The sequence below is a fragment of the Drosophila novamexicana genome, unplaced genomic scaffold (genome assembly GCF_003285875.2).
Source record: "Drosophila novamexicana strain 15010-1031.04,08,12 unplaced genomic scaffold, DnovRS2.1 tig00000108-arrow-pilon, whole genome shotgun sequence".
In the NCBI taxonomy this organism is placed as follows: Eukaryota; Metazoa; Arthropoda; class Insecta; order Diptera; family Drosophilidae; genus Drosophila; species Drosophila novamexicana.
The window spans coordinates 2,288,519-2,316,148 of record NW_020824772.1 but is presented as its reverse complement, the minus strand read 5'-3'; the positions used below and the strand labels follow the sequence as shown (position 1 = coordinate 2,316,148).

At 42.7% G+C, this 27,630-nt stretch overlaps 7 protein-coding genes across 8 annotated transcripts; 4 read left to right on the top strand and 3 right to left on the bottom strand.

Moving 5' to 3' along the window:
- Nucleotides 1–2,841: 2,841 nt before the first annotated feature.
- Nucleotides 2,842–3,305, bottom strand: LOC115771993. Its single transcript, XM_030717919.1, has one exon. The coding sequence runs from the start codon at nucleotides 3,297–3,299 to the stop codon at nucleotides 2,991–2,993; it is 309 nt and encodes a 102-aa protein (XP_030573779.1). The 5' UTR covers nucleotides 3,300–3,305; the 3' UTR covers nucleotides 2,842–2,990.
- A 2,364-nt stretch (nucleotides 3,306–5,669) lies between these two features.
- Nucleotides 5,670–6,256, bottom strand: LOC115772003. The gene is made up of 2 exons (XM_030717934.1): nucleotides 6,172–6,256; nucleotides 5,670–6,110 (listed from the first exon to the last, which is right to left on the bottom strand). Exons 1-2 carry the CDS (start codon nucleotides 6,182–6,184, stop codon nucleotides 5,803–5,805), a joined length of 321 nt encoding a protein of 106 aa, XP_030573794.1. The 5' UTR covers nucleotides 6,185–6,256; the 3' UTR covers nucleotides 5,670–5,802.
- A 1,122-nt stretch (nucleotides 6,257–7,378) lies between these two features.
- Nucleotides 7,379–13,004, top strand: LOC115772002 (WD repeat-containing protein 20). Its single transcript, XM_030717933.1, has 4 exons — nucleotides 7,379–8,530; nucleotides 10,368–10,556; nucleotides 10,628–12,553; nucleotides 12,621–13,004. Exons 1-4 carry the CDS (start codon nucleotides 7,964–7,966, stop codon nucleotides 12,678–12,680), a joined length of 2,742 nt encoding a protein of 913 aa, XP_030573793.1. The 5' UTR covers nucleotides 7,379–7,963; the 3' UTR covers nucleotides 12,681–13,004.
- Nucleotides 13,005–14,566: 1,562 nt separating this feature from the next.
- On the bottom strand, nucleotides 14,567–16,877 carry LOC115771987 (protein YIF1B-A). 2 transcript variants are annotated; one of them, XM_030717906.1, is made up of 4 exons: nucleotides 16,716–16,877; nucleotides 15,827–16,392; nucleotides 15,178–15,564; nucleotides 14,567–15,118 (listed from the first exon to the last, which is right to left on the bottom strand). In XM_030717906.1, the coding sequence occupies exons 1-4, from the start codon at nucleotides 16,747–16,749 to the stop codon at nucleotides 14,885–14,887; spliced, it is 1,221 nt and encodes a 406-aa protein (XP_030573766.1). In that variant the 5' UTR covers nucleotides 16,750–16,877; the 3' UTR covers nucleotides 14,567–14,884. The 2 variants fall into 2 exon arrangements, with proteins under 2 accessions (XP_030573766.1, XP_030573767.1); XM_030717907.1 differs by having other exon boundaries at nucleotides 16,728–16,875.
- A 324-nt stretch (nucleotides 16,878–17,201) lies between these two features.
- On the top strand, nucleotides 17,202–23,179 carry LOC115771797 (contactin). The gene is made up of 8 exons (XM_030717666.1): nucleotides 17,202–17,281; nucleotides 17,986–19,025; nucleotides 19,084–20,769; nucleotides 20,836–21,002; nucleotides 21,068–21,940; nucleotides 22,004–22,172; nucleotides 22,240–22,373; nucleotides 22,436–23,179. The coding sequence occupies exons 2-8, from the start codon at nucleotides 18,089–18,091 to the stop codon at nucleotides 22,733–22,735; spliced, it is 4,266 nt and encodes a 1,421-aa protein (XP_030573526.1). The 5' UTR covers nucleotides 17,202–17,281; nucleotides 17,986–18,088; the 3' UTR covers nucleotides 22,736–23,179.
- A 199-nt stretch (nucleotides 23,180–23,378) lies between these two features.
- Nucleotides 23,379–25,431, top strand: LOC115771735 (protein Tube). Its single transcript, XM_030717562.1, has 2 exons — nucleotides 23,379–24,004; nucleotides 24,065–25,431. The coding sequence occupies exons 1-2, from the start codon at nucleotides 23,539–23,541 to the stop codon at nucleotides 25,153–25,155; spliced, it is 1,557 nt and encodes a 518-aa protein (XP_030573422.1). The 5' UTR covers nucleotides 23,379–23,538; the 3' UTR covers nucleotides 25,156–25,431.
- Nucleotides 25,432–25,561: 130 nt separating this feature from the next.
- Nucleotides 25,562–27,158, top strand: LOC115771736 (E3 ubiquitin-protein ligase TM129). The gene is made up of 2 exons (XM_030717563.1): nucleotides 25,562–26,506; nucleotides 26,569–27,158. Exons 1-2 carry the CDS (start codon nucleotides 25,874–25,876, stop codon nucleotides 27,136–27,138), a joined length of 1,203 nt encoding a protein of 400 aa, XP_030573423.1. The 5' UTR covers nucleotides 25,562–25,873; the 3' UTR covers nucleotides 27,139–27,158.
- Nucleotides 27,159–27,630: the final 472 nt, after the last annotated feature.

The following is a 27,630-nucleotide window of genomic DNA, read 5'->3' as shown; positions in this document are numbered from 1 at the left end:
AACCCATTTGTATTACATGGCGCAGTCAATAGCGGACACGTGTCTAAGCATCTAGTTTGCTGTCCTTTGCAACTGAGTGTATGTGCGCGTGTGTGTGTGTGTGAGTGGGTGTGTGAGTGTATCTCAGTCAAGCCTAAGCTGCCTTACATGTCATTGTAATAGTATCATGCTGTAACAGATTGCTGTTTACCTTGATTTACATAAGAACAAACAGACACCTGCTCAGGTAGACGGGTGTGGGGTGCAACCGCAACAGTGCAAACAAACGCCGCTGCTCAATTGCAGTGGTATTGTTGTGGTGTTGTGGTGCAGTGGTGCACAGTGGCTAGTAGCAGGTACGTCTGGCACATGGATGGGTTACAAATACACTTAAGCATGCACTTAGTCTTTGCGCCTTTCACTTCAGTTCGTGTCGTTGTTGACATCGATGTCTATGCATGGGCGTGAATAAGCACATTGTTCATTGTGTGTGTGTGTGTATGTGTGTGTGGGTGAAGGATCTGTGTGTGTGGGATATATGCAAATTTGTTTGCCTGCTGACGTCTTAGCACACAGAACAGCAGCAAAATGAGCCAACGCCCGCTGACGACCGTTTTTTTTTTAACAGTTTTCCATTTTCTTGATTTTTCTTTTGTGTTATTTTCCTTCCACTAAGCAAATAAAGTTATTTACATGCGCAACCAAATCGATTTGTGTGTATCAAATTGTGGCGCTCCAGAAACAATGACTGCCTCCGCGCAGCTGTTACATGGAAAATCAGCCCAGGAGGTGCCAACAACTTGGCCAGAGGTAAAGTGCAGCTAACATTAAACAGTATTCAGCGCTGAAAGCCACAAAGTTTGTTCTTTGTTTTGGGCTTATTTCAAATTATTGTACAAACTTTACCTGCATGGTGCAGAATATATGGGAAACTACTTTTCAAATTCTGCTCCAGCTGGTCTGCACCTAATGGACAGATTATTAAAAGCATTAGATTTGTGGATCAAATTTAAGCTTGTATGTTATTAAGAATACATTGAAAAGTCAGTCAAGGTGACAAGACCTAAAACAAACAAATAAAAATGGTATGGCTTATGTTCAGCATTTATTTAACGAATAAAGAAAAAACTATCTCAAAATAAATTTTCGATACCCGAAACCGAAAAATATAATACCTTGAGAACATTTATTTATGAGATAAAAATTAGAAATTTTTTCAATGTATTTTTATAACTTATAATTTATTGATCTTGAATAAATTTTATTTTTTTTATAAAAAAAAAACATAAGAGTTATAAAACAGATTATTTATTAAAATATGAACAAATTTAATATGATGAATATAATCTAACTATTAACTATTTCTTAGCATGTAATTTTAAGAGCTAGGTTTATATGAAGAATAGTTTTTGAAAAGCCTTCCTCTGGAACAAGGCATAGAGCACAGATCAACTCGCTTAATTGGAGGCTACGCACAAAATACTTAGGAATGGAAGCCAAATGACGAACAGTCTGAACAGCTGAAAAAAGAGATTATGTTGTTTAATAAATACACACAATATATTTTTTTGCACAGCGCCTTTATCATTTTCATTATCATTTTCATTTATTATCATTTTCATTATTAGTAAATCGAAAGAGCGAACCGAGATCAAAATGTAGCTTTAGTGAAACTGGCTTTGTATTGACAAAGTCAGGTCAGAGAGGAGCTTAAGCCGGATGCTAATTGAACATGGCCTTTGAAGCATTACAAGTCAAATGTGTTCAAATTCAACACTTTTAGCCCCTGGCTTGTAATCGAAGATTAGCACACAAATAAGCAAATGAACTGTTGTCTAACCGAACTGAGCCCAGCCGATGTGGTCGAACAATGGAGTGTGCGAGAATGGGGCCCATGGTCTGTCAGCTAGAAGCTGCCCACAAGGCCCCATAATTAAAGCAAAAAATTGTCGGCAATTTAATTAAAAGCAATTTTTGGCCTGGGCGTTGTTTATGTTGTCAGCGGGCTGAGCATGGGCCACGGGCGAGCGGTTAGCTGCAGCCAAACGGGGCATAAGCCGCTTTAGGGACACAGCGTACCCACACACAGCATGCTGGCCCTGGCAAAGGATTTGCATTTGTTTGTTGTGAAAATGTCCTCCCCTCCCCCCATACGCGGAACAATTACGCAGAGTGCGTGGTCAAATGCACTGGAGCATGGATTGTGGGCGTGACTGGACAGCATTTGGTGCGGTCGCGCAATGGCTCCGCGCAAATCCTACGTTATCCAGCCGATGCGTAACAGGGCCAGCCTGACCCAGCCCATTACGCTCCATTGTTTGCGTAATTCGATAAATTGACGGTACGTCGGCCTCCACGGGTTTTAAGCCCAGTTGCCCATTTTAATAATTTTTAATTAGCAGCCGCTGGCTGACAATTTTGTGACCGCTCTGGCAAAATTGGTTTTTAATTAAGTTCATTTCGCGTCGCCCCAAAATCCGCTAAATCTAATGAATTCAACAGTTGAGCCACGAATATCTGTAAACGAAATTTCGATGCACGCCATGCAGGAAATACTTTCTGTTTTCATTACAATACAGGTAAAGTATTCAGCTGGAAACTCTTTAACATGTATATAAAATAGAAAAAAAGCGACATATAAAATATGTTCGTCAAAACTTTGTAACATTTGTTAAGTTCAGCTAAAATCCCGCATGATTGTGGATGAGTAAATAATCCAAATTTCAAAAGTACATTCCTCTAAACTAATATGCCTCCTTTACAATGTTTACAGAGTATTAGGAGAATAACTAAATAATATCTTTAAGTTGGCATTTAATCAGTATTGCCTGCACATAAACTAATATGCTTCTTTTATTATGTTTCCTAAACTAATATGATTTTCCTCTAATTACAGACACGAGACGTATACTTAATAAAAACTGACTAATTTCCGTGTTCGATAAAAAATTGTATATTTTCTTGCATATTTTCAAAACCAATTCACAAAATCAATCAAAACGTGTTGCCATTTAGATCCCGGCAGCAAGTGGCTGACTTGGTGGAGCCACAGTTGGAGTCCAATACCATTGGGCAAAGTACACACAGGCCTTAGCGTCATCCAGCCAGGCCTGGGCAACCGGACAAGAGGCCAGCGAAGCGGGTACACCCAGCGCATTGCATACCCAGTACTGGTTCTTCAAGTAGTAGTGTCGATAGGCGCCCACGGCGATTTCAGCCTCCGTCTGGCAGCCGGGCTGGCCCGTGGGCTTGTCCAAGGGTATAGCAATGGAGCAGCTGACCAGAGCCAGGCACAGAGCGAGCAGATACAGATAGTTCATGATTGGAAGACGTTGATCTCAAGACTGACCTATGCTAATGCCAAAGCGCTGCTTTTATAGAGCAAAAACTTAGATGTTATCTTATCAATGGAACGGAACTAATCACAAAAAAAAAAGTGTGGCGCGATGCTGTAAACAATTACGGGTTCGCCTTGTAAACAGGGCTCTACACGGGGCCTGTTGCTATTTGGCAGACAGTTTATGGCCCTGTTTGTTTGCGCAGAGCTGGCGAGCGGAGGTCGCGCGGGTGGTGTGGGGTGGCGAGAGGACGGCAACTGCCGGACCACCCGCTGGAAGAGCTTGCATATTCATGACATCAGCACGCCTGCTGTAAATTATTTCGAGAGATAGCCCTGGCAAGCCACAAACAAGCGGACCAACAGCTAATTAATTCCAAACGCTGCCTTAAAGGCAATTTTTGGTCGCAGGCCAACGAAAATTTTCACCTGGGCAAATGAGTTTGGATGGGTACCCACTTTTCGACTGCCTTTTTGGGCCGCCTTAAGCCATATTAGGTCGCACACACTTGAGTAATTGCCCTCGCCAATGCACGGTGGCTGCAGTGGAGCCTCGACTCCTGGCGCTTGGGGCCGGGGAGGAGCTGGCGGCAGCATTTGAGGCCGCGCACGTTGCGCACTTGGCTTTGTTTGCTTTTGGCCATAAATTAAATCAGGTTATTAATGTCTGCCATTAAATGAAGCTAAGGCAGGAGCAGCACAAGAACAACAACGACAGGGACAACTACAAGCTGGGTATTGCGACCGCTTTGTGTGTTATCCTTGCACTGCGCCTTGAGTCCAGCTTTTGTTGATTTATGCTAATTCGTGAGGCATTTCAAGCATTTTGAAGTTATTTCCAGATTTTCAAACACAAGTGCACAATTTGTATGCACTTTTGTCTTAAATTTGAAAGCAGGCTGAAGATAAATGGATATTTGAAGATAATATATTCTTCCAGCCTAAAGCACGATTATTGTGCTTCTAGAGCGAGCAGCTCCAGAAAGGCTTAAGGTCTTTAATTTCTTTGCTGATTTTCCATTTCTCTCTCGCTCTCTTTTTCAGAAATTGTAATTTCTCCCTCTCACTTTTTCTCTTCCTCTCTCTGAATGGATATCTCCTTGCCGACCCTCAACTCTTTTACGCATGCAATTTCTCGTTTAATTTTGCCAATTAAAATAAAAGTCAAAAATGGTTATTTGCTCTTTTGATATTGTGGCTTCTTTGAAGTGAAAACCAAATTATAATTAAATACAAATACAAATATGTTTCGCATAGGACGCATATGATGCAATTACACTTCCCAACATTTGCGCATTTTTAATACAACTTTTTTAACATGCAATAATTTTTTAATATTTTTTCCTTGCTGTGTTTGCCACTTGCACGCACACAACAAAAATCGGTATTCGCTGCATAAAAAAAAAATAAAAATAATAAAAAAAATACCATAGAAAAAATGCGTTTGCAGCTCGTTTTATTGATGTGCTCGTTTCAGGACTGACTGACAAAGGGCTTGACTGAAAACTGGCAGAATGCAAAAAAAAAAAAAAAAATAAAATAATCAAAAAATGCACATTTGTTTTTCAAGCCAAAGCCGGCGCCAAGTGGAGTGGAAATGGCAATGCAACCGGACCAGTTGCCAAATGCACCAATATTGATTTATGACAAATGTTTTCGGTGCCGTCCAACATGGATTTAAATGTCACTGTCAAAAACTATCAACACTTGTGATTTTTGCGAGGGGCGTGGGGCGTGGGGCTTGGCGGTTGGTTCGCAGGGCGGGTCAGCTTAATTGCTGTCATAAGTCAAAAGTCTGTTGACCAATGAAATTGTCTCTGTTTGTTTGCATTTGACACACACTGTGCGAAACACGCCCACTGAGTCATCTGTGAACAACACGCCCATTAACAGATAGCAGATAGCTTATCGCTCAATTGTATCTGGCACTTGACATTGCATCTTTAAACACGATCAGATAAACAATTGTTTAGCGGCAGTTGACTTCCCCGTCAAGCTGAAGTTGACTGATAAAGTTTGTCTGGCAAATTAGACGCATTGTAAATCTCTTTAAGTCCGACGGATATGGTATCGGAAATGCCCAAATTTCCATCATATATCTTTTGTATTTGAACTAGAACAGCTTTATGTGCAGGGCGTACTTAAGCTCTGATAATTTATGGTGCTTAGGTCTATACCATATCCGTGTATCTAGTTAGTAGCTAGAAATTGCAATGCATAATAATTATAAAAATGTTCCTGGCTGGAGTACACTTGGCGAAAAATTACAACAAAATTTGTACTTTAAGGACTTTTCTTAACTCCCTCAAAATTTGTTGTGCTTTGCTTAAGAACTGTTCTTGAACTGAATCCATATATTTTTTTCTTCTTTTTCTCACATTCAATTTTAATAATAATTTGATATTTATTTTATTTCGCTCATACTGGTAATCGGAAAGACATTCTGTTCTCATCAATAAGCATTTGAAATTTTAAAATGAGCGCAGTCAATGCTGATAACATGATTGCCAACCTGTTGGTCGACTTGGTGGCTCCATGCAGGGTTTCCACACCCAATCGATCCAGGATATGCATGCGTTTCTATCCTGACTGAAGCCCGTATTTGGCTGGCACTTGAAAAGCTCGGCCTCGCCATTGAGAGCCGAGCACATCCAATATTTGGTGGGATCAATGCAATTACGTTGTGGACGACCCACCTCCACGGGCAACTTGCAGCCAGGTTTATATGTATCTATGCATTGGCCAAGCGCATTTGAGGCCAGGCAAAGGCACACGGCCAAAAGCAGTAACAGAGCTAAAAAGGACACTAAGTTGCACTTAAGTGAATTCATTTGAGGCCAACGCAATGCTCTTACCTTCAAATCGCATTATGGATAATGGCACAAACCGCTGGCAACTGGATCTGATCGAGCTGCGGTGCAGTAGTTTTTATAGACAGCTCAAGTGCTGGGTGAAAAGTTCAGTTCATTGTACTATGTAAAAGCACTTGTTTCTATATTGTGTACATACTTGTGCTGTACATATCGCTCAAGTGCCAGCCAAGGTCACGATTTCTTCGAGTGTTCTCTCTGATTGTTTTTCCAACGATAAATGACTTGGTGATCCCCCTGTTCAAGCTGTTGTCCAGCATATAACATGCCACTCACGCATTCTGCAATGGCTTGAATGGGGAAAAAATGGACAAAAGAAAACAAAAGAAATCCCTTCTCAACGCTAGCCACAAGGAATGCAAGCCTTGGCAATAACAACTGCATTTGGAGCGACAGTTCCAGAGAAAAACGTTGCCCTTTTCCAATTTTCTTGGACATGACAAATCCATTCATGCTACCCCATACAAGTCAATTGTGCTGCAGTTCAATTGCATTGAAATGATTTTGAAGCTTATTATACTGCTGAAATCATCAGAAAAGTTTTGCATGCTTAAAAAAACAGTTTTTGGTAGTACAAAATATGGGCATATAATTAGCTACAAGACCTGCGACTCACGTTGCATCTGACTGTTTCTCACGTATTCAATCGCTGTGATTGTTTTGCCACTACAAATTACTTTACGGCTTTGTCTAGAAAATTGCATGCCACTCATACGTCTTGCAATTGCCAAGCTCAAACTGAATTTGTACGTACAAGAGCTGGCAGCGTGAAACTTTGCCACATTTCCCACACACTGGCAGAATGCAGCTAACGGTCAGAAGACGTATGTCCGAAAACGTGGAAAATTTCATTTGGAGCAAGCGTAGCACAGAAACGGGCGAACAAAGCATTGCCTTTGGCCAATTTTCCAAGACATGTGAAATGCATTTCCGTTTAGCCACAAAAGGCAGTCATATATGGATAAAGTTTAAAATGAAAGAATGCAAGTCATTGGTAATAGCAGTTCTACAATAAACCAAACATATAAAAAAGGATTGCTTTTTACCATACATACATATCATGTAAGGCTACTGAAAAAACAAGCGTAACAAACTAGAAATAATATTTGTTCTATTTTGACCGCGCGAAAGTAATTCAAATTATATAAGTGCTGCCAGACTACATGCACTGACCAATAAATATGTAAACAAAGCAAACAACGTTGCCATACGCCACAGTTAACAGGGCTGCAACGCACTGCTGATGCCGAGCTGTTAACATCTGTGCGCACATTGTGAGTCACTTGAAGTTAGCTGCGCTCGAAAAAAGCACTGCTATCGCCTATCGATAACTAAATAGTGGCAGCGAGAGAAAAATAAAAATTCCGCAACAACAACACACAAATTGAAGTGTAGTGAAGAATTAAATCTAATTATAACAAGCGACGCGCAAGCATTAAGAGCACGCAGACACCGATTCATACAAGCAAAGCTAGTTAATTAGTGGCCCAAAACGACGAAATTTGAAAACAACACAAAAGCAAACGGGCAGGGCAGTGCGGCAGCGGCAGTAGCAGCAGCGGCAGTGGCAGTGGCAGCGGCAGGTAGTAGCCCAAACAGTTGTGTGTGATTGGGGCGCGCGCGCGGCATGGGTTGAGGTGTGTGTATGAGTGTGTGTGTGTGTGTGCGAGTGTGTGCTGTGTGTCAGTGTTTGCGGGTGTGATGCAAAGAGCAGCAACAGCAGCAGCGGCAGCAACAACAATAAGCGGCGCGTGTAACTAAACCGAACGCCTACGTAATGGCCAACCAACTGGATGCCAATGTCAAGGACGATCTGAAAACGCAATTTGTAACCCGCGAGGGCACCTATCGCCTGCTAACCTTATCCGAATACTCGCGACCCAATCGCGTCGGCTACAGCAACAATCAAAGCTCGCCCCAGGTGCGCGTCTCATTTGTGACGCTGCCGAATCCCAGCAGTAAAAACAACAGCGAAGCGAACATAACGGCAACGACAGCAGCAACAGCAGCTACAACAGCAACAACAACAACAACAACGAGTGATAAGCGCACGCAATTGCATTCAAATGGCGCAACAGCAACAACAACACCTGCTACACCAACAGCCACAGCAACAACATCAGCGAATACATTAAACGGCAGCGGCGCCGGCGGCGACAGCAACTACAACGGCAGCAGCACCGTGGACGCCCGCCTGGGCGGGGGCATCTCCATGCACTCGATGACCAATGGCGGCGTACTGGACCAAAATGGTATGCCCACAAATCAAATCTATGGCGGAGATCGAATCTGCTTCAATTTCGGACGCGACCTTTATGTCTATGCGTTTCGTGGCGTTAAAAAGGTGAGAAAACATGGCTTTTGTCTAATTTGCATATTTTACGCACACACAAACACACACAAGCTCTCACTCTTTCTCTCCTCTTCGTAACAAGGTGACGTGGCGAGACTCCAATAGATCTTTCAAGCAGCCTGTTATCAGGCTGCACGCTGATAAGCTGGCAGCGAATACCCACGCCTTGACTGCCTTGCAGTCTTGGTCATGTAATAGTACCTCGTCGCACCTCTGCACCCCCGCACCAATTGACAGTGACCACTTAGTTAGCAACTGCGTACAGCCCCGGGCTGACTGACCCTCCACACGTTTTGGCACAACGTATCCAGTTTCTGCATAGCACACAAAACGCTGCCTCAAACACAATCGCTTAATTTGTTCCAATTCTCGCAGCGGTTGTTATTTAGTTGTTGCATTGTATTTTGTTATATTTATTGTTGTTGTTGATCAATTCGCTTGCTAAGCTTTTATTTAAATGTGTTTATTACGCTTGAAGGCAGCTTTTTGCACTGGAATTGATCCAACTTGTCAGTTTTGTGCGTGCTCTCTTCGAATACCCTTACGCGATTGCGGCATTTGTGCTGTGTGTCTTAAAACAAACTGTCCAATCGTTATTGTATATACCCTTCCACGAGTGGGAACATGTGTTTTATGCTCTCAATTGAATTTGTCCGTTATTATCATTTTATTTTTGGGTATACCCTTACCTGTTTCCGGCATCTTCGTGTTGTGTCTTGGAATGAATTGTTAATTTTATTCTTCTACGCCTTCTTTTGGTAATACTCTTACCTGAGCTCTCTAGTTCTAGAAATTAGCATTCTCAAGAACTTCGATTTCAATCAATCAATTAAAATTTGTATGTAAAACACGAAATTAAATTCGTTGTGAATGGAAATGATAGGTCCGTCCAAATGAATACGGCAGCTAAGGAGGATAATCTTCAGCAAAGATAAAAACCTAAGAAGTGTGACAATCTCTAAAGGGTATGCACACTTCGAGACAATTAAATGCATACGTTTTCTTATTTGCCAAGCAGCTGTTTTGTATTCTTGGCTTTTTAAACTGCAACAGCTTGCATTTGTCTGAGTTTGTAAGCAATTTGCAAAAACTTGTTTAGGTCTTCACTTGGTTAGGTGGATATTTTGTGACGCAGGGCTTGGTATTAGAATCTTTTGCATCAGGTGCCCAGTGAAAATTCTGAACCAGCCGCTAATTTCCACAAAGATATCTGAAGCGGTGCTAATTTGTATACCCAATGATCGAGTGAATAGCTTAAAGATTTTGTACAAAGAATGCCATTTCTAATGCTTTTAAAATCATATTAATCTCTACGCGGAGGCATGCAGATAACATTTGTGGGGTTCCTTTTATATATTGTGGAATGAGACAGATATAAGCGCAATTTTATAATGGGAGATTTCTCATAATAAAATCTCAATTTCTTATATCAATAAACCTAAATGCTATCGTTTGAAGCCATTATATTGCACCTAAGAAACTTTAAATGCAGTTGCATAAGAATAAAATGTAGGAAATTAGTTAAATATAATAGATTCATTGGGTTCTTATAGTATAATCCCAATTTTCCCACAACATTTGCGATATATGCTAATGCTAATGTATATTTATATACATACCCTTAGGAAAAATATAAATTATTGCGATTCCGAATTTCACTTAAATAAAGTCTTAAGAGGGCGTTTATTTTAATCTAACTGATTGTAGAATTTTTTTGTTGACTCTCACATCAGCTGAGCTTTAATGCCACACCGCAAATGCACACCCACATATTGTTCAAATACAATTATGACTAAGTTTGTTTGTTGATTTCTGATTGCTTTTGCAGGGCACCGAGATGAGCAAACCCATCGATAAGAAGTTCTACAAGGGCACAAATCCCAGCTGTCATGATTTTAATGCCAATGCAGCAACGCCGACTGGGGCACCGCTGCTGGTTGGTTTCACAACGGGACAAATACAGCTGGTATCGCCGCAACAAGGGCTACGCGAGCTGCGCAAACTATTCAATGAGGAGGTGAGCAACAAGTCTTGACAATAAGCTTATGTGCCCACATGATTAGTGTAACCGTGCCACTTCGCTTGCAGCGCCTGATTGACAAGACCAAAGTGACCTGCCTGAAGTGGCTGCCAAATTCGCCGCATCTGTTTCTCGCCTCGCACGCCTCGGGCCATTTGTATCTGTATAACGAGGAGCTGCCCTGTGCGGCCACAGCACCCAGCTATCAACCGTTTAAGGTGGGCGACGGCTACACGATACTCACCTGCAAATCGAAGTCGACGCGCAATCCGCTTTACAAGTGGGTATTTAGCACCGACAACTGCTGCATCAATGAGCTGTGCTTCTCGCCCTGTGGCTCCAATTTGGCGCTGGTCTCACAAGATGGCTTCCTGCGTGTCTTTCACTATGATACAATGGAGCTGCTGGGCATTGCGCGTTCCTATTTTGGTGGCTTCCTTTGTGTCTGCTGGTCGCCAGATGGCAAATATATTGTTGTTGGCGGCGAGGATGATCTGGTTACGGTGTGGTCATTGCACGAGCGACGCGTTGTTGCCCGCGGCCAGGGCCATCGTTCCTGGGTCTCTGTGGTGGCCTTTGATCCGTATACCACCTCCTACACGAACTGGGATGGCGGTGATTTCAGTGACGATGAGAATCAGCTGAATGAATACACTGCATCCAGGGAGGACCGCTTCTCGGGCGACTCCACAGCCAATGGTGGCTTTGAGGGCTTTGATAAAAACTCAACGCCGCTGCACACGAACCGAGCGCATCCTCACTCAGCTTCGTTTCGTTCGGACGCCTCATCGGCGGCGCTGACGCCAGACAAACTGGCCATTAGCTATCGCCTCGGTTCAGTCAGTCAGGATACGCAAATCTGCCTGTGGGACATCACGGAGGATGTGCTGCGGCATCCGTTGACGTTGCGGCAGCGCGTTAACAGCACGCAGCTGAACGATAGCAGCTTCATGAATGGTGGCCTCGATGCGGATGGCATCAAAGTGATACGACCGGTTGCCATGGGTCAGGCAAGCAACTTTGCCGACTCCGGCAGCTGTAGCCCCATCAGGGAAACAGCGGGTGGCAGCGCCGCCGGTGCGACAGAGCACAGTAATAGCAGTTCCAGCAAATTCTCCACGGCCAACTGCACGATATCTTCGCAATCATCTAATGCCAATACGCCGCCGGATGAATGCTGTGACACAGAGCCGGCAGCAGCTGGAGCAGCAGCAGCTGCTGCGAATGCCACGTCCACATCCACATCCAAAGCGAACAGCAGGTCGCACGGGAACAGCAACTCGATCAAGTTCCCCAATTGCATCAGTGCTACCAAGTCGGACAGCATCGATAGCGGTGGGCCGCGCGTTAGCAACTCCAATTACTCCACATCCGGCTATAATAGTAAAAATTCCAATAGCTCGACCAAAACCAACTCCAATGCGGGCGGCAGCAGCAGCTTCAGCGCCTTCAATAGTCTCACCCAGCGTTTATCCAATTTTAGTTTTCTGAGCAACTCGGACAAACGATCGGCTACCATTGGTTTCGAGGGCAGCGGCTCGACGGCCACGAATCATCGCCAGCACCGCAAGGCGATGAGCATGCTGAAGAGCTATAATCAACATAATCACAGTAATCACAACAACAACAGAAGCAGCAACAGCAGCTCCACAAATTTCGCTCACTCCACGGCGCTGGAGTCGGGCTCGGGCACAGTCATTGGCAGCAGTGCGACAGCGCATAGCTTTGGCTCACTGAAGCTGAGCAAATCCTCACACAACTCCTCGCTGACAACGGCTGGACAGTCGTCGGCCAGTGTGAGTAGTTATGATCCCATGAAGCTTATTGGCACGCCCGCGTGTCCACGGTTCGAGGAGTGCCCGCTGCTGGAGCCACTCGTCTGCAAGAAGATTGCGCACGAGCGCCTCACGGCGCTTATATTTCGCGAGGATTGCTTTTTGACGGCATGCCAGGATGGTTTTATCTACACATGGGCGCGACCGGGTCAGACAACGGTAAGTGGTTACATGTGGCTTGGCCTGTGGCAAGCTCTTCTAATCGTTTTCTTTCTTTGCTCCACAGCACGTTGCTCAGCACTTGTCGCCCAGTCAAGCAGCGCCTCCGGGCGGCACGGTAATATAGTTCGTTAAAATGTATGCGATTAACTATCAGCGTAATCTTGTCAAGCAGCAGGAGGCGGCGCAGTCGGTGATTTAGGTTAGAGCTAGCGATTGATTTCAAATTATTTCCTGTTAGGCAGAGTCTTAAATTGTTTTTATTTTTCAATATTTTTTTTTTTAACTATGTTGCGTCTTTTTTACTTCCGATTTTGAATGAACACACATAAAAAATATTCAGAAGAAAATTCAAGAATATATACGAGATATAGTTATGTAAAACATAACTACGATTTATATGCAACAGCAGCAGGCTACAGAACAAAAAGAAAACAAAAACAAACATTTATATAAATACGATATACATACATATATATGAATATATATATATATATATATATAAATTTATCTATATATATTTAAATTTGGATTATGATTAGTTGTAAATGTATTATTTTTAATACATGGAATTTGTTAAAAACAAAGCAAAGCATGTTTATAACTATTTACTAAGCGCTAGCATAATACACAATACACGTTAATAAAACAAATAAAACAAAAACAACAAACACAAAAACGACTACACACACATTGCATTAGTCAACTTTAAAGAGGATTATCGAAATAAACAGAAGGAAATAAATAACACCCAAAAACGGAAGCTAAGCTAGCGAATTTGTATGCAGAACTTTTTCACATTTGTGCTATGGTACTGAGTTGCAATTGAGGCCCCAACTAACGAACTACTTATACTATACATATACAACAAGAAGAATAAAAACTAATTAGTATGCATTATTACTAAATAAAAGCAAGGCAAGAACGAAAAACACGAAAACTAATACCTAATGTAGGAACTGTTATCGTTATTATGATTATTAGAATTATTTTTCACGCTATTCGAGTGCAAAAGTCAGCCACACATAATATTTATAAACTCAAATAAAACAAAAAACATTCAAGGAAAATAACACACACACACACACGCCCAACAAATTAGACTAAATGCAAAACAAAAACCAGATAACAAAGTAAAAATAAGAAGAAACATATTTCATACTGGCCTATATTTTATAAAAGCGAATCGTTACGCGTGTGAAACTAGTGAGAAATTTCTAAGAACAGATCCAGAGAACATAAAAACAAAACGTAGCCAATAAGTGAAGCAGTTAATGAGAACGAGAACATGTTAAAAAAAAAATGAAGTAAAAAACAAACAAACAACCAACCAACAACACGTTACAGTAATAAAGACTACAAATTTCAATAAAAACTATATACTATATAAAAAATATTAAAAAAAAAATAAAAAAAAAAAACAAGACAAAAGCAATTTAAAAAACCACAAAGCTCGTTTTAATCAAAGAACCATGGTTCATTTCTTGACATCCTTCATAGACAAATAATTGATAAGTCTGGTTTAATTTCTCAGTCTGTGTAAGTATGAGATTTTAGCCAGAATAAACCCATCATAACTTTTTTCTGTTCCTAAGTCTGATCTTCAAATTCTTTCAAGTGTATTTCGATGCACGATCTAAAGCCTAGTTTCAGATGATTAACCCGATTTTTCATTTCCAGATTTTTTGGTTTTAAACTTTGTTCGTGCCATTTTAACCAATCAAAACAAAGCATATTTAATTATATCAAATAATTTCTTCGATGTATCGAATTCTTGTTAATGTCTGGATGGATAATAAATTTATTATATTATATAATTTTCAGGTGTCCCACACAGTGTTTATTTCGAGCAACCAGTACGATTTTAGCTTGAGCTTTTTGTAAGGCAACTTGTTTAATTAATGGTCCAGTTTTTAAATAGTTTAAATAAGCCCTGTTGCATCAGCCTTAAAGATCAGCAAAATATAAGTAATAGCTTGTAACTAATTCTATGAATAAGTATTCGGTTTTTTCAAGCGTTGTTTATTTATAAAATGTATTCATTTTGTAATTAACAAAAATATTTTTATTCATAACCTACTGCAAATCTCAATTTGATGTTTCGCGAACTTTAAGTCTCTCTAACCACATAAACTACTAAGACGATTTAACATTTTGGAAATGATTTTGCATTGGTATTTATAAAAATGTAACACATCGATTTTGAGGGTTAGTGTACTTCGCACACACACACAAACAGATACACCCACACTCACACACATCCATGCAGAGGTGTGTGCCTTTCATTGCCCCAGTTAGTTAAATGAGTTTCAAAAATTATACTATGGATTTTTATAGCGCCTTTAGCGTGGCCAACGGATCCACACCGGGCAAATACAAATGCTTAGAGAGCAGAAACGCGAACAACATCTGGCCGGCAACCACAATGAAAAGGAAGTAGAGCTTCCGCTTGCGACCGCCGCTATAATCGAACTGCTGGGGATTGCCATAGGGATCATAGTTAATGGCACCGCTGGGCGCAGGCGGCGTATTATCCTGCAACAATTTCGTTCGCAGCGTGCGCAGCTGTAAAAAGAGTTGAAATTAATAATTGATGACCTCTTTACATAGCTAAAGATTCTCACCAGAAAGAAGCCAAACGAGAAGCTGGTATACGCCAGTGCTATATAGTAGCCAGAGCGAAAGAACATCGCGCTCATCAGCAGGCAGACGACTATATTCACATATTTATAGCCCGTAAATGCCAGCAAATCCAAAGTCTTAAGGCTCGTCTTTACATTCATCACATACAGAGAAATGGAGTAGATGACCAGCTCGAAAATGCTATATGCCAGTGCACTGGATGCCTGGATGCCCAGCTGTTCGGGCGAGAAGCGATTCTGCATGCCCAACAGCAGGCCGGCAACAATCACATACGTTATATAGCCCATAGTTGGCAAATAGAGATCTGGTGCATTTATGTCATAGCGCGGCTGCACGGGATGCTCCTGATCGTACTTCAGGGACCAGTCCTGTAAAAGAAATATTTAAAAGTTAAACACCGGCCCAGCACTATCATTGACATTAAGCTAATTAGTTTCACGCACAACTCAAACTAAAGATTCTTCAAAAATTAAAAACTTTGCAAAATTCGTGCCTTTAAATTCTATTTGCACGGCGCCGTTAACAGATCTTTAGTGACAATAAGGGCCTTAACAGACTGTTGGAACAGTGTGTTAATCCAATCAGCCTAACATTTGGCACCAATTGGTCCAATTCAATTGCCCAACTTACCTTGTGTATATAAGGAAAGAAGAGCAAACGTAGCTTGCGTCCGACGTAGGCATTATCTACGGCAAAATAGTACTTAAGCTTGGCCACGGGCACCCACTTCTCGAACTGATTCTCCACAAGCTGCTTGCCTTGGTCGGCCAGACGCTGGCCATACTGCATGGCCATGTCCTGCACAATGGGCTGTTGGAACATGGCAAGCTGTGGATACTGACCGCCTAGCGCCGCGCCGGGAGCAACATACGGCGGCGGCTGTGGCGCGCCCACGCCATATGTGACCGGTCCAGGTGGTGCACTTGCCTGCGGTTGCATTGGCTGTTGCTGTGCCGGTGGATAGCCATAGTTCTGCTGTTGCTGTGGCTGAACTGGTGCCGCTGGCGGTGGTGCTGCATTGTAGCCATAACTGTTGACCTGCTGTGGGGCCGGTCCGCCGTACATGTTGGGATCGAACATGGTGGGTGCAGCCGTTGGTGTCATAAAAGCAGAGCCACTTGGCATCGGTGCCGTTGGACCCATAGCATTCAAATCGCTCACCCGTTTAATAGGGCGTGCACGTCCGCCGCCTTGTGCTATTTTTGGTTGAGCAGAAAGAGAAAATTGCAACTATTTATTGGCCATTCCAATGGGATTGGTGGGATGGGTGAAGTGTTAGGGGAAAAAGGTAAAGTCAAGCTACACACGCAGTAAACAAACTATAAACGCAACAATATTAGTAATGCAGGCTGTGGTTATCAATTCAAAGAATTCAACAATTCAATACGAGAGGCAACGAAAACAACCGCCAGCTGCGGCATTCTGCGACAGCAGCAGCAGCAGAGGCGGCATTGACAGCAGCTGCCTTCGTGGTATACTTGCGTAGTCATAGCTTGTTCCTTACAATTTTCCCACTTACGATTCCGTATACCCGCATTTGGATTATAGTTCATCTCGTTGATGTTGGGCCCTGTCACTTGCTGTGTTGTTCGTTGAGTAAATAGCTCTGTTTTTATTTGAAATATCAGCACAACTTTGGTTTATTACACATCACCACTCGGCTGAAATTCGTTAAGTACACGACGGGTTTGTTGTTGAAACATCGATAAGTATCGGTGTAAAAATATCGAATGTAAAATAAATTTAGCTGCATGGTGGACCTTAAATCCTTATTGGTTGGTTCAGTTACTATATTACTCTATTTATTTCATTTAGCTAGTGCTTATAATTTAAACACAAAATTTTAATAAAATGATAATAAATGCATTGGAATTAATGAGCAACATTTTCGTTGTATTACACTGAATAGAATAGAAAGTGTCATGCTAACATAAGCACAAATTGAAAATAATGCAATGTGCTGACAACTCTTACACAGGAGTCGCATGCGATTGTTATCGCTTATCGCCTAGCTAATCGTGGCTTTGTCGCAGTTGTGTCTAATTTTTGTTTTTATTTAATACAGCCTTAATAAACAAGTGTTTTGTGAGTAATTAATGCACATTGGTTAGTGCAACTTAAAAATTGGGAGAAACTATGTTTTTAATCCGATAATAAACTTGGCCAAGTGCCTTTACTAGCACATAAATTCGTGGCTTTAAATTTAAGGTGTGGTTGGGCTTTGGTTGTTTGACTAAGCGCAGCTTTGCTCAAGTTGGGCGGCGGCCCTGCCAACTTTCTTAGGCTGTATATCAAGAAAAAGTGACTAAAACTATAATTAAAACAGTTAATGTACAATTTAATTATATTTATGTTAAAAATGTTTGGTAGTTTAATTAATTGGTTTGTAATTATGCACACACAAGCTCCAGACCACGCCTAAAGCAGCAGCAGCAGCACACACACAGACACACATGATCTTCTCCATGCTCATGTACAGTGGAGGCTTGACTAACGTACAGCTCTCTTGACCGAACATCTAAGTTCGTCAATTTTTGTAGTCGTAATATTTTTGACTAATTTTTGTAACATATGTTCTTAGCGAACATTTGTCTAAGCAGCATAAAAATCTAGAAGCGTAACTGTCGCTTATTGAGAGCTTGCACTGTACACGTGTGTGTGTATGTGTGCGCTTACTAATACAACCGTTAGAGGTCTGACTAATACAACTGATCTCTTGATTTGTTTATATTCACTGTTCATAAATCGATTATGGCAAATAAACATTGTCTATTGTTATTTATTTATAGACTCTACGAATTTCCAATACGAAAATGTGCCTTTAGTCTTCGACGCAACGCCAGCTGGAAGAGTTCTCATAACGAGCTCCTACTAAAACTAAACAAAGTCACTATGTCAACATGCAGCAGGCTACTAGTCTGCTGGCTAGTGCAATTGTTGCTGCTGGCAACGGGCAGGGCCCAATTGCCCAGCGACTTGCAACAACAGCAGCAGCAACAGCCGGGCCAGCCACAGTCGCCGACGCAACTGCAGCAGCCCCAGTCATATCAGCCCAGTTATAACAAGGATTATTCGCCTCGCTATAATCCATTGTACACGGGCCAACAACAAAATCCCGACAGCACACAATACGATAATCCGTTGCTGGACTTCAACAATCAGCAAAGTAATCCAAATTATGGTGGCGCCGGGCTTAATCCAAATAACTATAATGGCTACAACAATTACGACGGTAATCGGCCATTGTTGGGAACTGGCAGCAATATTGGCGGACCAGGCAGCATTGGCAACGCGGGACCCCAATACGATCCTTTCAATCGAAACGCCGTGACTGGCAACTCAGCTATCGGCTATAGGGACATGTTTACCGATGAGGATAACTTTTGTCCCGAGCATTGGGTATCATTCCGGCAGACATGCTATCGCTTTATACGCTCCCCCAAGCGCAACTGGGCTGAGGCGAAGAAGATATGCAAGGCCTACACAGCGGATTTGCTGAATGTGGACAATGTGGAGAAGCATTCGTTTATTTTAAAGCAGTTAATCCTGCAGAATCAGCGACAAAATCGTTTCTTTATCTCGGCACGCCAAACGGGTCCACAAAACTGGGTGAATGATGACAATACGCAGCTGGTGCAAATTGAAGACTCTTTTGCCTTCGATGAGCAACAGGCCCTCGAAAACGAGGATCTAATTGACAATCGTTTCCTTGTGCAAAACGATCCAAACAATCGCAATTTTAATAATAATCCCAATCAGTACTACAATTCGCTGGCGGGCACAACGAATCTGAATCAGCGGAATCAAAACAATCTGCGTGGCTACTTTGGTATGAAAAAAAATCAGAAAATGCAAATACATATCTTAATATCGTTTATCCATTCCAGGTCCAAATCAACCCTATGGAGATAATGGCTATTTGCGGGATCGTGTGGTCTATGCTTATTCGAAAAAACGCGATCGTTGGATGTTTATGCCTGCGTACGAAATTGAAATGAATCTCTTTATTTGCGAGTCCAAGGCGCTTTACAGTCCAGACAATGTCAATATAAAACTGGATGATAAACGCCCCTATACCTATGGACTGGACATACGAGATCTGGAGCGCATACCACGTGGCCCGTTCTTTGTAAAGCAACCAAATGACACAACCTTTGATGTGAACAAGAATCGGTTGATCAATGATGTTTCACTGGGCTGCCTGGCTGGAGGCTATCCGACGCCCACCTACGAGTGGTTTCGCGAAGTCTATGTGAACGATACGTTGGAATACCATCGGATTGATCCCTTGGTGGACAATCGCTATACCATATCGGGCGGCAATTTGATTATATATGAACCCAAGCAGGCTCTGGATCAGGGCGCGTATCATTGCATTGCACAAAACAAATTTGGTCGCATCCGCTCGGAGAGTGCGCATCTTAATTTTGGTTTCATCATGGAATTCAATTTGAAACGTTCGGCAGAGTCGAGTGAAATGAACTGGGGCAAGTCCATATTCTGTGATCCGCCGCAACATTACCCGGCTGTTAAATACTATTGGGCACGTGATTATTTCCCCAATTTCGTGGAAGAGGATCAGCGTGTTTTTGTCTCTTACGATGGAGCCCTCTACTTCTCGTTTATTGAGATCGTAGATCGTGCCAATTATTCGTGCACTGTGCAAACGCTTGTCTCAGATACGGGTCGTAATGGACCCTTCTTCCCGCTGCGCGTAACGCCCAACAGCAACTATCAGGCGCTGATCTTTGCCAATACTTTTCCCAAAGTCTTTCCGGAAGCTCCAGTTGCCGGCGAAGAGATTCGTTTGGAATGCATGGCTTTTGGCTATCCTATACCTGCGTACAATTGGACGCGCAATGGCCAGCCGCTGCAGCGCAATGCCTACACGACCAGCTATGGACGCGTTCTGATCATTCGGAATGCAACGACCAATGATAATGGCCAGTACACGTGCAGTATTACCAATCCGCGTAAGACTCTGGAAAAGTCCATTTATATCAACATACAAATGCGACCTGAATTCACCATACCGCTTAAGGACATGATCAAGGACTACAACAGTGATGTGACATTCATTTGTGAAGCGTTTGCCATACCCGATGCCAACTACACTTGGTACAAGAACGGCGAGCGTCTTGATCCTTTGAGCATCAATCGGGACCGCTATGTTATACAGGACAATTTGCTTACCATTAAATTCCTTGAGAAGGACAAAGATGAGGGCATGTACCAGTGTGGTGCACAGAATCAGCTGAAGACATCCTACAGCTCGGCTCAGTTGCGTGTGCTGTCCATGAAGCCATCGTTTAAGAAGCACCCACTCGAATCGGAGATCTATGCTGTTTACAATGGCAATACGACTATTGTTTGTGATCCAGAGGCTGCACCACGTCCCAAATTCCAATGGAAAAAGGATGGTCAATTGCTGGGCTCCGGTGGACATCGTCGCATTTTGCCCAGCGGCACTCTCATTATATCACCTACATCCCGCGATGACGAGGGCATGTATACGTGCGTAGCCTCCAATCAAGCGGGATCCGATGAGTCGCATGCTCGAGTTATTGTGCTACGTAAGCTTTAATTGTGAATACTAGAAGCACTGCAGTATCTGAACATGCATTCATATATTTTTGCAGAGGAAATTCGCTTTGTGCAGAGGCCACCGCAGCGCATTGTTTCCCGCGAGCATGACCTTATATATCTGCACTGCGAGGCTGCTTACGATGAGCTACTGGACATTGCCTATGTTTGGAAGCATAATGGAGAAGTTTTACGCAATAATCACGACGGCACCGAGCGCATTGTATGTCCTACCTTACTCCAAATCTAAAAATTATAAACTCTATAACTCTATAAATTATTTCGCAGATTGTCGATTGGAACAGCTTGACGGTGCACAACACAACGATGCGCGATTCTGGCGATTATGAGTGCGTCGTCAAATCAGCTGTCAATGAAATTAGCACCACGACAAATGTTATCATTGAGGGCGCTCCTGGTGCTCCAGGCGGGGTGCAGGTGATTGAGATTGGCAAGACCAAGGCCATCATTGAGTGGGTGGATGGCGTAAACAATGGTCGTCCTATACGGTACTACCATATACTTGGCCGCACCAACTGGAATCGCACTTGGACCAACGTTTCCATGTTTCAACAGGCGCGTGAGGTAGATCGTTATACATCTCGCCAGCAGACTGAGGTCGGAGATTTAACGCCCTGGTCCTCCTACGAGTTCAGCGTCACGGCTGTCAATGATCTGGGCATTGGCACACCCTCGGCACCATCGCCCATCTACAGCACCTACGACGATAAACCGTATATTGCCCCACGGAATGTGGGCGGTGGTGGCGGCAAGATTGGCGATCTGACCATTACCTGGGATCCGTTGTTGCCACAGGAGCAACATAGTCATGGCATACATTACAAGGTATTTTGGAAGCTAAAGGGTGCCCTCGATTGGGCCTCGGATATAATAAAGAAACAAGAAAACGTAGGCGTGGCCGTGGTAAACATTCCGCTCAACAACTATTATACCGAGTACGAGGTGAGAGTGCAAGCAATCAACAGCGTTGGCCCGGGTCCCATTAGCGATACGGTTGTCATACACTCTGCCGAAGATATGCCACAAGTGGCGCCACAGAAACCATTTGCGCTGGCCTACAATTCTACCTGTTTCAATGTATCCTGGAGTCCCATTGACATGTCTCGTGAGAATATACGCGGCAAGCTAATAGGCCATAGGGTAAGTAAAAGCTTACAAATTGTGTGGCTGTAGTTTGCTTACCATATACGTTTATTACTTCAGTTAAAATATTGGAAAACTGCGCATCAGGAAGAGGATGCCGTCTACTATTTATCGCGTACCACACGCCCCTGGGCGCTTATTGTAGGTCTGCAGCCGGATACGTATTACTTTGTGAAGGTTATGGCATACAATGCGGCCGGCGAGGGTCCCGAAAGCGAACGTTTCGAAGGTGACGTCAATTTAGCAAAAGTGTTTCGATCCACAAATATTTAACGTATTTATTTTATTTATAACAGAACGCACATATCGCAAGGCACCACAGAAACCGCCGTCTTCAGTGCATGTCTACGGCATAAATCCGTCCACGGTGCGCGTTGTGTGGCGTTATGTATCACCGGCGCAAGATGAGGAGCCCATTGAGGGCTATAAGGTATAAAAAAGCCTGTGAATATGCTTAAGGCAACCATATATAAAATGTTATCTTTTTGGCAGGTTCGCATTTGGGAGACAGATCAAAATATGATCACTGCCAACAATACAATTGTGCCTATTGGACAGAAACTCGAGGTCTTCATCAACACACTGACGCCCGGTAAGAGCTACAATATGCGTGTGCTTGCCTACAGCAATGGCGGCGATGGACGCATGTCCAGTCCCACTCTGCGCTTCCAAATGGGCAAGACAACACGCAATGCAGCGAATACGCGACACGGCCACAACATCAATACCGCGCTGATCATGAGCGTGTTATTGTTTATCACAACCTTTTTTTATACCAACGCCAATAATTAGTAATAAGGTAATATGAAATCAAACCGTCCGAGTTTTTTGGCAAAGCGTACAGCTTTACAAAATACACACAAACTCAAGAGTCTCGTTTAGATATAAATCAGCAAACATTCCGTCTACTAGCGAAACCTCAGCGAATTGAACACATGCGAAACAAATAAGAAAGTGACCTTAAATATATAAAAAATAAGTAGAGCATATGAATTGAAAGCAATGTAAGCACACAAATCTTTTATAGTTATAACATATGTATATGTATGTTTCATTTTGAAATTACCAACGAAAGTTTTATAATTAGCATAAGCACAAAGCTGTCTACCCATTTTACGACCTTATCTGTGTTTGTTCGTCCTTGTTTATGATTTTTTAAGCATACACTTATACAATGTATTGATTGAATGTAATTGTGTCCATTATACAAATATTTGAACAGCTATTTTATAATAAAATTAAAATCAATTCTAAAATAATAGTACTGAAGACAGCAATTTGAAATGTTGGAGCGCTCAGTGCAGGTCGATTGCTGTGCAGTCGCTGTTATCGATTGCTCATCGATAAAGCAACTCTGAAATTTTAAACAGCTGATCGCATCGGCAATTCCATATGTATTTTTATACATATATGTGTGTGCGGAGAAACCAATGATGATGGCTCATAGGAAAATTCAGTGAAAACGCAAGAGCAACGAAACGCAAGTTAATATAAAATGCTTTTATAACGGCACATGTGACAGTCAGAAATAAGCTCCATCCACTCAAAAGACGCTCGCTCTTAGTAAAGCTAAAGGATTCAGCAACCGAAACAAAATGGAAATGGCAAAAGCAAACGGTTGGGCGGTTGTTTGTACCAGCACCAATACAAGCACTGTTCCCATATATTCAAAATATACGCGCTGCACGGAACTGCGGCGTGTCGATGACAACGACATCTACAAGTTGGCCACAATTCTCGATGTGAACGGCTGCTGGCGCAAGCTAATGTCCATCATACCGAAGCGCCTGGATGCGCAGGCCTGCAGCGCACCGGGTGCGCTCAACTATCAAGAAATCGCTGCCAAGGTGGGACTTAAATATACCGCCCAACAAATAAGTCTGATTGATGGCACCGCAGAACGCTTAACGCCCGGTCAAAGCATATCACAGGTAATGATCGATGAGTGGAAAACCTCAGGCAAGCTAAACGAACGCCCCACAGTGGGTGTGTTGCTGCAATTGCTCGTGCATGCCGAGATCTACAGCGCTGCCGATTTTGTGGCATTGCATTTCCTGAATGGTAAGTAGCGTGAGCAATATTTTAATTTGCGCATATCTAACATGTTTTACTTTGTTTTAGAGCCGAAACCAGATCGTCCCACCGATGGACCTGCAGCGCACATCAGCTTGGATTTGTGCAGTGAAGATCTCAGCGAGGACATGGACGTGGAGGACGGTGCCAGCTACCAGCCGAACACATCCGCATTGAATGCAGCCGCTGAACAAGCCCGTGGTACTGGCATGAATCTGGATTACTTCGATAAGCATATGGTTAGACGTGACAAGAGCGTGCCGCAGCAGCTTGAAAATGGCACATCCAGCACAGTGCCCGTACCTCCACCACGAGCCGCACGATCCTCGCGTCTGCTGAAAGCCACGGCCAGCAATGTCGCGCCCACAACTGCAAGCAATGGCCCATCTGCCTCAAACACAGCCAACGTGCCCAATCTATCAATTCTCAATGCAAGCAGCAAAAAGCTGGCGTCTTCAAGCGAACAAACACTCCAGCCGCAAAATATACCACACCTATCCATACTCAATGGCAGCTCCGAGGCAGTATTAATGGCAACAACATCCACGACGCTGGATGCTGACAAATCGGACATCGGCCGCAATGGCCGCAGCAGTGCAAGCACATCAACAGCGACCATACCAAATGTGCCATTGATAACGCTTTTAATTGAAAATTCCAGCTGCGAGATAAGCGACGCATCTGATGCGACAGCAATAACATCAAAATCGACCGCTACGAAAACAGTACCAGATATGAGCACAGCTAGCTACAATAATTTGCCAGCGATAAGCGCATTAAATTTGAATACTGCCAGCGGGGCTGGGGAGCTGGATCGCAATGGAGTCAAGGCTCGCGGCGATAATGCGGACAACAACAGCAGCGGCACAAATAGCCTGAGTAATGTTGACGACGAACAAGAAGAAGACGACGATGACGATGACGATGATGATGTGGTGGATGTGGATGACGAAGAGGCAGATGTGTCACTACCAAATCTGAGCAATTCCGATCATCAGACCTCTAATAATGACTCCAGTCTGACAACAGTTACCTGTACCAGCGGCGAGAATAGCTTTGAGTTTACCAACGATTCCAGTTCGGCCTCCAATGATGATTACACCAACAACATTCCGAATCTGAGTGAACTCCAGCAGTAGAGTAACCGTCCACTAATACGCACTAGTTTACTTTTTGCAAGCCACACCCACGCACACACACATTCCGTTAAGCACTAAAATAGTGGCCGTTAATGGATGTGGTTTGTTATACTAATGATATAGCTATAGAGTAATGTATATAATGTCCGCATAAGAAAAATTCTAAAGCAAGTTGTTAACTGCCTATTTTAACATATCGCTTTAAATCAGACACAGCTTCCATGACACCCAATGGAATGTTATATATTCATTTGACGTAAAATATTACTTATTTGCATTTGTTTTTATCATCAAACTAAAGCACAAGTCAAGCAATCAATCAAAGCAAGTTTTGTATTAAAACAATTTTACAAAAAATATACATTTATAACACTGAAGAATGGTTTTCATAATCTCCGCCATTGATTTCATAATGGATTATGGAATATACCTTATTCCGCTGCTACCACTCTTGATAGCACTGAGGATTTCAAAAAATCATCAGGATACCCTTAGCTATGATCAACCGAGGAACTACAAAACAATTTGAAATTGACAGCAATATGTCAGTCGCGCTCAAACAAAAAAACGGAAATTCAAACTCATCGATTTATCGACCACAGCGAATGCAACTCTGTGTACGCGACACATCAACAACAATTGCGCATCTCTAATTTAGACCCTGGACTTGTATATTTTGTTACTGGTTTTTCTTGAATTTTTCAAAATTTTTCGCAACATGGATGAGTCGGAACTGCTCTTCAATTTGTTCTACTTCCTATTGTGCATGTGCGTCATTTATCCGCCCGAGGAATTTCAGCGTCTGGGCTTTACAATCGAGCAGGTGTTCTCCCGATTCCTGGGAGAGGAATATCGTGATTTTGTTGGCTACCATTTGCGCCGCACATCACTCAATCTCTTCGTACACAGCTGCCTGCCCGTCACCTATTTCCTCATACACAGATTGAAGTTTTCAGTTTTTGCCACACAACAACCGCTCGAAGATAATGAGCTTGACCCGGATTTTCCCATGCCACAGGAGGCAGTGGCTTTTAAAACACTCACCTGGAAAATGGCGCAACGCTTCAGCGTGCTGGCTGTATTAGCCGTGCCGGCTCTGATCTTCAATTGGCATCAGCAAAACTGGCGCCGACATCCCATAAACAAAACACTGGCCAAATACTCGAATACTCCAGGCAGTTACAGCGTCGTAGCCAGCGATATTGGCACCGAGTTCCGTCGCCAGGATATTTACAAAAAGAAACTCAACTCCATTAGCATGGTGATTGCCACAGAGAACTGGATTATCAAAACAACCATGTATAATGTCAACTTTGCTCACCAAGCCAACACTTCACTTAGCGTTGCCAAGGTATGTACCGGCTGCTGCCTAAATTTCTATAATTTTTAGATAACTAAAAAACTTTTTTGAAGGCGGAAACTTACAATATATCGCACCACGATCAGAACGATACCTTGCAAATGATTAGCATTGTTGTGCGACCGATGCGTCAAGGCGTTTCTGATTTTAACATTCGCATCAATGCATTGGAATTCCGTAGTTTGGAGGATCGCCTAAGACGTCCTATTACCATACCCTCTAACATACAATTCCATCGAAGCGTCATCGATCGCTTTGTGGATGTATTCAAAACGCAGGTGGCACTCAATCCAATCTTTAGCTCGGAGCCCATTACAGACAAGTGCTTTGCCTGCATGCTAGCCGAGCCCAACATCAAGATAAACAAGCAATGCTCCGATTTGAATCGGGCAGGCGCGCCTCTAACAGATGAGGCATGCTGCTCCAATTGCTATTGTCGGCCCATGTGGTGTGTGGAGTGCTTGGCGCGCTGGTTTGCAGCCCGCCAGAGTGACATCGATCGCGAGGTATGGCTAGAACAGAAGTGCACATGTCCCATGTGTCGTGCCAAATTCTGTGTGCTAGATGTGAGCTATATAAGAGCGACAGTGGCGACCAACGAGAACGACGATGATGCCTCATGATTCAGTTAAATGAATTAAACGTTTAAGGAAAATGAACCTTATGCTTTATTTGATTATGTTTTAAGCATTGAATTTTTACTAAAGTTAAGACAAATATACATATGTATATATATACTATTGTAATGTGTATAGTTAACGATATGCATATGCGATTTAGTGCAATTATCACGTTTTAATACTTGTACAATCTAAGCAAGAAAGAGATAATAATGTTCATACATTTACTTTATATATGTAAGTACAATCGATCTATATATATGTGTTTATATATATTTAGAGAATGTCTAAGCTAGCGCCCAATCTGTTCTATACTCTACTAAAACTAAATAGCAGAAAACTAAACAAATCCACACAAAATAATCTTTATCAAGCAGCCTGCGCAAAAAATTAGTCTTCTGTGTTGTTGCAGTTATTGTTTGTTTTTTTCGTTGTGTTCTTTTGTTTTTTTTTTTTTGTTGCGAATTTTGCACATTTATATAGTCCACACGTTGT